The sequence below is a fragment of the Chionomys nivalis genome, chromosome 18 (genome assembly GCF_950005125.1).
Source record: "Chionomys nivalis chromosome 18, mChiNiv1.1, whole genome shotgun sequence".
NCBI lineage: Eukaryota > Metazoa > Chordata > Mammalia > Rodentia > Cricetidae > Chionomys > Chionomys nivalis.
This window is the reverse complement of record NC_080103.1, coordinates 20,359,315-20,366,864: the sequence shown is the minus strand read 5'-3', so window position 1 is coordinate 20,366,864 and position 7,550 is coordinate 20,359,315. Positions and strand designations below refer to the sequence as shown.

Genomic DNA, 7,550 nt, shown 5'->3' with positions numbered 1-7,550 from the left:
CCCCTTTAAAATTCTCAGCAACCCTATCAACAGAATCATGAGGACACGAAGACTTAGAAATTAAACGATTTTAGCCCGGCGGTGTTGGCGCACGCCTTTAATCCCAGCACTCGGGAGGCAGAGGCAGGCGGATCTCTGTGAGTTCGAGACCAGCCTGGTCTACAAGAGCCAGTTCCAGGACAGGCTCCAAAACCACAGAGAAACCCTGTCTCTAAAAACCAAAAAAAAAAAAAAAAAAAAAAAAAAAAAGAAAGAAAAAGAAAAAGAAAAAAAAAGAAGGAAAAGAAATTAAACGATTTTTTATTATTGTTTTAAGCAATTCTGTGGTGCCAGTGCACTCTTACTGCCCCACTGAGAGCCACCAGCCTTTGGAAGCCTCGTATACTCTCCTACCATCCCTACACTCTCCTACCCCACACACCCCTACACACACACACACACACACACACACACATTCTCATCACCCCTCCCTCCCTCCCTCCTCCTCCTCCTCCTCCTCCTCCTCCTCCTCCTCCTCCTCCTCCTCCTCCTCCTCCTCCTCCTCTCTCTCTCTCTCTCTCTCTCTCTCTCTCTCTCTCTCTCTCTCTCTCTCTCTCTCTCTCTCTCTCTCTCTCTCTCTGGCATGAGGAAAAAGAAAAATGGGTCTAAGACGGACCTTATAGAGACCTAGCTGTCAACTCCCCTCCCGGGCCCCCATCCCCTCTGCTCCTGCCGATGTTCAGCTGTACATCTCTTGTCAACACAGTTACTGCGTGTTTTCTGCTTTCCTGGTCCCATTAGTTCAGACCTAGGGCGGTCTGGACCCCAGGCCCCTACCTTTACAGCACTGCATTTCTCGTGAATGTTTCCGAAGAAGCTTGCCACCCTCTCACCCACGCAGCCCTTCCACCTGGTGCCTAGCAAGCTCCACCCTCAATCCAGAGACTGAATTAGGGGCAATTCTGAAGTGACCGGCGCGCTGGGCCATCTACTGCGCAGGCGCACTCAGAGCAGCCTTAGGCTCCACCTCTCTGGCTCTCAGCCGCTACGTCCCCTTGGCAACGCAGTACACAGTGCGAACCCGAGTAGGTGCACGATGTGCTTTAGCAGAGTAGGTGAGGAGAGTAGCAGAGGACTACAGAACAGACAGCGGGAGAAGGGTGAAAAGACCAGGAGAGATGAACACGGAGGAAGTACAGCTCGCCCCCTCGTTCCGTGGAGTTACGCTTGGTTCACGTAAGAGCTGACTGCCGGGTCGTCCGATCCACCTGCCCCCATGCTTCCCTCCACCCACGTGCTCACTTGGAGTTTCTTCTTTTTATCTTTAGGGAAGGCGGATAGTTACTCCTTTGGAACACGTCAGCAGAGGAAACTCTTTCCTCACTACCACCCCCCATCCTGGTTGGGGAACAAGTTTCTCCCTGTTAGGGGATCGCCCCACACAGGCCCTGGGTGTTACTCAGCAACAGACGTGAGTATTCTCCTCCCCTCAGTTTCCTATGGAAGGATACACACGTGTTCTGGTAGAAAAATTACTCTATGTGTGGCTTTTTTCTGGGTCCCCACATGAGAAGGAGCCCCGGGTCTGCAACCAGCTGTAGAGTCAATGTGTCAAGGACCATAATTCAGCACTTTCCATTCCCCACTAAATGCAAGCCTTGTCTTTCTGTAATCCCTGCACCGTCTTTACTTCCGACATCGCTGTGGGCTGATGTCGGTTCCTTTCTCCTTAGTTCAGCCCTCGGGCTGCCTCTTCCTGAAAAGCAAATTCAGCTGTTACAGGACTCTGAAGATGGAAGGCGCTGGGATTCATAGAGACTCAATTTATTCATCTGTCCAGCCACACTTCTCTGCAAAGTTACTTGTGTTGTTTGTTTAACTGTGCAGTTTTGACTATATAAGAATCAAGACAAGAAAAAAAAAAAAACAGCAATGACTTGCAGAGAAGTTCACATGGGGACATTCTCAATTCACCCCGCTTACGATTGTGTTACTGATGTTTTTCTTCTCTCTCCTCCCTCCTTCCCTCTTTTCCTTCCACTGGAAGTGGAATGGTTTGGCATACAACCTGTCTCGGATCCCAGCCAGTACGAAAGGGTATGCTCTTGGAGCCAGGACAGCAGTGCGGTTTAAGCCAGTCAGCAAGGTAAGGTTCAGAGATTGTAAGGTGGTCCAGGCGGCAACATAAAAGGTAGAGGCATTAACACTGCAAGCAGGAAGTAACCTGGGGAGAGTGAAAACCAGTTCACTGAAGAAACAGACCCAGGACAGGGCTTTAATAACCTAAAGTTAAAATAGAGAAGCTATGTTAATTTACATCACACTGTCTTGTCAATTAAAGTACAAATTTCAACTTTTTCATTGTATGTGTATCTGTGTCTGACTGGGTTTCAAGTCTAATTGTGAGCAAAAGCAAAATCATTGGGCTGGAGAGATGGCTCAGCGGTTAAGAGCATTGCCTGCTCTTTCAAAGGTCCTGAGTTCAATTCCCAGCAACCACATGGTGGCTCACAACCATCTGTAATGAGGTCTGGTGCCCTCTTCTGGCCTGCAGGCATACACACAGACAGAACATTGTATACATAATAAATAAATAAATATTTTTTAAAAAAAGCAAAATCATTATCTTTCTCCTTTTTACTGATGAATTCTGAGCCTAGGCTATACCAGACCAATGTACTTGCACTGAGCTGCAGCCCCTGGCTAAGATCCTACTCTCCCGCTGGGCAGTCAAGGACTAGCAATACTAACTATAAAAATCTCCCAGAGATGGACTGTACCAACTTGCTTTGATTCTTTACCCATATTGTGTGTGTGTGTATATGTATGTGTATAAACGACACCCATCTTTAGGTTTTTGCCTACTTAGGCCTATTTCTACATCTTTGACACCCTGACCTGTAGCTGACTTATAAAGAGCATGAAATGATTGTTTTGCTTTACCTTAAATACTTTGTGATAATATAGATTGTATCTTAACCTCTAACACAATCCTTTTATAATTACAGGATGTGACACCATATCCAGGAATGTACCAGAAAGTTTGTACTTATGATGAGAAATACAAACAAAGCTTTGCTCCATTTAATGTCATGATGCCTCGATTTAGGACTGAAGTTAAGGGCGCTTCTTATCCTGGGTATGTCTCCTGTTCACTGTGCATTCCATAAGAAAGAAGTGCATAAAGCAGGAATTACGTCCACACTTTCCAAGCAAAATCTTTAAAGATTTGACCTCTAACTTCTCATTTCTCTGGTACTGTAGAGTTGTAGAATTGGTTATTAATTCAATAGACATTTACTAATATTTCAGGTGCTTTTGAGACTTTCACAAAGAATTCAATATGCCCACCAAACAGAGATCCTGCTCTCTTGGAGAGTACATGTTAGAACCAAAGAAATCAGAATTAAATACTCAAGCAAATACCAACAGTAATAAGAATACTGGCCATATAATTTATTAGTCAAACTGTAACACTTCCAAGACTGAAGGGAACCAAGTGACAGTTCCCTCAGGACAGTAGCTATAAGCCAAGACTGTAATGAGCACACCAGACCCTGTGGCGAACTGGTGCTGTCCCATGAAGACATTAGAACAGAATGATGATGTGATAGACTGATGAGCGGGGGGCGACTTTGTTTAAAGTTGCTAAGAAAAACACTCAGCAAGTGTCACTTGGTCTGAGATCTGAGCAAATAGATTAAACCAGTCCTGTAAAGTGACTTAATCTATTATGTGGAGACAGAGCATCCCAGGCAGAAAGAACAGCAAGTGCAAATTCTTTAAGTTGAGAAGAAATTTGACGAGATAGAAAAGGAAGACATCATCATGGTTAGGGTACAGTGAGAAGGGAGGAAATGTAAACACAGAAGAGGCACGGGCTAGAATATCTGGCCCTTGTAAGCCAGTGGGGTTTAGTCTAGATGCCTATGAACCTACTCAATATGCAACTGCAGGGGAAATGATCAAAGTCTTTCCTTAACTGATAAGAAATCCAAGAACCAGAGAATGCAAGCAACTTTTCCAAGCTTCTGTTAAGGAAGTTTAAGCATTAGTCTTGATTCTATAGATATAGAATAAACTATATAGATATAAACTATTCCTTACAGTAAAGTCTACAACAGCTTTACAAACACAGGCAATTCACAAATAATCTCATTATTGAGAACCAAACAAAGTAACTGGTTCTGCTTTGCTTCTCCCTAGATTGCAGAAAAGTCTCTGCATGTATTTCACCATGTTCAAATTGTGGGCAGTACTAACCCATCACCGTGGTGGATCTCATAGCACTCACTATCCTGAGATCTCTGGTCTTTCAGCTAAGGATACTGAGTTATAGAAATATGTTTGAGTCCTTTGCTTGGATGTTGAGGCTGGTTCTCTTTAACACTGGCAACCTAATTAGAGACACACTAATGGGAAATGACACTCACATTTGCCTGACAAGGTTAGTCTTGTTTTTCCCAAGGAGGGTGGAATTCATGGTCTATCATCAACCATATTTGTATGTTCATTTCTAGCCCTGGCACATACAATCCAGAGAAGAAGACACCCCCAAAGATTGTTTGGCCAATGAAATTTGGATCTCCAGACTGGTGTCAGGTTCCATGTCTAGAGAAAAGAACTCTAAAAGCTGAGGTAATAAGATTGGCTGCTAACACACCTTTCTGTTCAGTACTATATCCTATATTATCTTTTGTTCTTAACCAGAAGTTTGTAAGGAAACTTTGAAAAGTTCATGGTCCCCTGAAGTTATATTTTGTGGGTATGTCAATGTGAGGATAGTTTTGGAAACTCATCTGCGATAACTTTTTATAGATAATTATGACTGGCCAAATATCACATTTCATCTGATTCTTAGATAAGGGATTACCTGCACCTGCTAGTTCCTTAGGGTAGACATGGGGAAATATCCTATATGATTTAAGAAGATGCTGAGAACAGTAACGATCAGGTGACTGGGCAGCTACAGTCCACATCCATGACTCCTTCTTCATTGTTCTCTCTGACATATCGCGTGTGTTAGATCACTGGAGAGCTAGAGAACATTCTGAGTAAGAGCATGGAAAGTACTACCTGTCTTCAAACAGGGTCCAGTGTTGCCTTCCTGTGTGATCTTTAGGCCTTTTCTTTGTATTGACTTTCTTATCTTTAGAATGAATTTAATAATACAATTTATCTGGCCTTGTAAAGCTAACTAAAAGATAATGTGGAAAAGCATTTCATACAGTACATAGAATATATACTTAGTGTGGGTTTGCTATCATAATTCTAGGTTTGGCTTTTTCCTAGTGGAATTTAGGATTAAATCCATAAATATTTGTTAAATGCCTAATATATGGATAGATGTGTTAGGATCTATGGGTAACATATAGTTAAACATATAATCCTTGCCATCAAGATGTTGACCAACTGCTCAAAAATTTCCAAGTAGCCAATTCCTAGCATGATGAACTCCAGAGTACAGTGTTCTCAGTTATCACGAATGTCGAATCACTACACCTCAATTCCTATTGGCTTGGGCTTTACCTGGGCCACAGGTTTTATACTGTGAGGTTCCACGTCATAGTCAGAAATATCAGAAGCAGAGGACTCTTTCTGGGATACTGAACTAGACACCGTTCCTTCATTGCAGCTGTCCACGGACAAGGACTTTAGAAAACATCGGAACCGTGTGGCCTACTTTAGCCTGTTTTACAATTGAGAAGTAGGCACTGTCTTCACGAGTTCTCCTGACTGCAGAATCTCCAGAACTGAGGATGGGACTGCCCTTGTACTTCTGGGTTTCTTGGGCCCTCTTGTCTGCCAATTCGGCATCCAGGGAGGAGCGAGGGTCTCACAGTCACCCTACAAAAACATAAAGACTGGTCCAGAATGTTCCTACTCTGTCTCTTTGTTTGTGGTCTAATAGTGCTTGCTGGGTGTCCAGCCACATAGTTTCATTTTTGAGAAATACCCAGGGATACCTTAACCACTACCTTCAATTCTCGGGCACCAGTCTTGAATGTTCTACCACTAGTCTTGCCACTAGGTAGATCTTAGTCTGTACATGTCAAGGTCATAGATAGAATTTGAGCCCCCAAGACATGGGATTTTTAAATTCAAGTTACAACTTTTAAGTTAGGGGAGTCCTTCCAAGATTTATGAATTCCCTGGTATAGAATGAAAATTTTCTGGTTCTATTCTTTCCTAGATTGACATAAAACTCAAATAACCCAAAAAGTTTTAATTCCCCGTGACATGGCCTCTTTAGTCTGTGTGCTGAGTTCTTGCTTAGTATCAGGCAGAGTGAGAAGCAGTGGGTATATCCTAGGAATGGCCACACACCTAAGCTGAAGTCTGAGAGAAACTCCTCAAGGTGACAAGGTTAGGTGTGCCCCTTCTTTAAATCGCCCCTGAAGGTTTACGAGTACATGTTAGGGTATGAAATAAGAATTCACAGCAACTGGCCACAGTGGCACACACCTTTAATCCAAACACTTGAGAGGCAGAAGCAGACAGCTTCCTAGACTACATACTGAACCCAGGACAGCCAGGACTGTGTAGATAGACCCTGTCCCAAAAAAGTTAAAAAAAAAAAAAAATCCACTGGCTGTTAAATAGGTGTCTATTTAACACTTCAAAGTAGACCACTAGGTTCTCCCAGGTTCTCTCAGTCCCTACCTATTACAGAACCCTTCTGGCTGGCATACCCCACCCCTACCCTAAACTTCTCCTATCCAGGCTGGGTTCCCCTTCCCTGTATAATCCAGCCATTTTGGTTACCTGCCCCTTTTTGGTCTATCCTTTATACTCCTGGCCTCTCGATCTGGCTCTTCCCTATCCCTCATCCCTCTCCTCTCAAGGCCCAGTTCAGGACTGTGTTCACTCGGGCTCTCTCAGATATTCCTGCCTCTGGCTACGATCTCCTTTTTAATCAACAATAAACCTTCTCCACCATACCTAGGAGCAGTCATGTCCTCTGTTTTTATTTCTTTTTTTTCATTCATCTAGTGCCAAATCACAGGATTGGCATATATAAATTCCCTTCCACAGAACTCAACCCTTCTGACCAAGCCACTGATTGTATTCTCATAAGGTAATGTATGGATCATGTGTCTGCTGGCTCCTGTTACCCATCCAATTTGACCCCAAATTCTAGAGTCTGCCTTCTCAGCTACTTCTCCCCTCAATGTGTGAAGTGATTACTTACATTGTTATAATATTAAATAAAACTCAGGAGTCAGATATTGGGGTAAACCTAATAGATCCAAAGGGCAACAGAAGAATGATGTATTTACCCTGCCTCTCCAGGTTTCCCAGATCTAAAAGGACCTCGTGTCTGTCTCAGTCTCTCCCTAATACTTTCTGTGCCCCCATCTCAGTCCTCCAAAGCTTCTATGGCTAATTCTGGTCAGTCAATCATTGATTCAAGGTAAATTTTGTTGTCAGTCTCAGAGTGTTTGTGCAAATATGTATCCCACATTTCCTCCCTAAATAAAAATGAAAGGTTTTTAGTTCTAACACAGTTATAAGCTATATAAATAAGAACAATTATCAATTAAGAATTACACTAACAATGTCCAGTTAAT

At 43.1% G+C, this 7,550-nt stretch overlaps 1 protein-coding gene across 1 annotated transcript; it reads left to right on the top strand.

Annotated features, from left to right (window-relative positions):
* Positions 1 to 1,058: 1,058 nt before the first annotated feature.
* Positions 1,059 to 6,899, top strand: Cimap3 (ciliary microtubule associated protein 3). Its single transcript, XM_057793351.1, has 6 exons — positions 1,059 to 1,215; positions 1,308 to 1,450; positions 2,027 to 2,125; positions 2,988 to 3,118; positions 4,500 to 4,617; positions 5,615 to 6,899. Exons 1-6 carry the CDS (start codon positions 1,158 to 1,160, stop codon positions 5,681 to 5,683), a joined length of 618 nt encoding a protein of 205 aa, XP_057649334.1. The 5' UTR covers positions 1,059 to 1,157; the 3' UTR covers positions 5,684 to 6,899.
* Positions 6,900 to 7,550: the final 651 nt, after the last annotated feature.

Bases quoted from the DNA above. Each gene is read 5' to 3' on its own strand.
- Cimap3 (XM_057793351.1), top strand. From the start codon at position 1,158: ATGAACACGGAGGAAGTACAGCTCGCCCCCTCGTTCCGTGGAGTTACG. The intron at 2,126-2,987 runs GTAAGGTTCAGA...TTATAATTACAG, and splicing joins GGTTTAAGCCAGTCAGCAAG to GATGTGACACCATATCCAGG. The intron at 4,618-5,614 runs GTAATAAGATTG...CCTTCATTGCAG, and splicing joins AAAGAACTCTAAAAGCTGAG to CTGTCCACGGACAAGGACTT.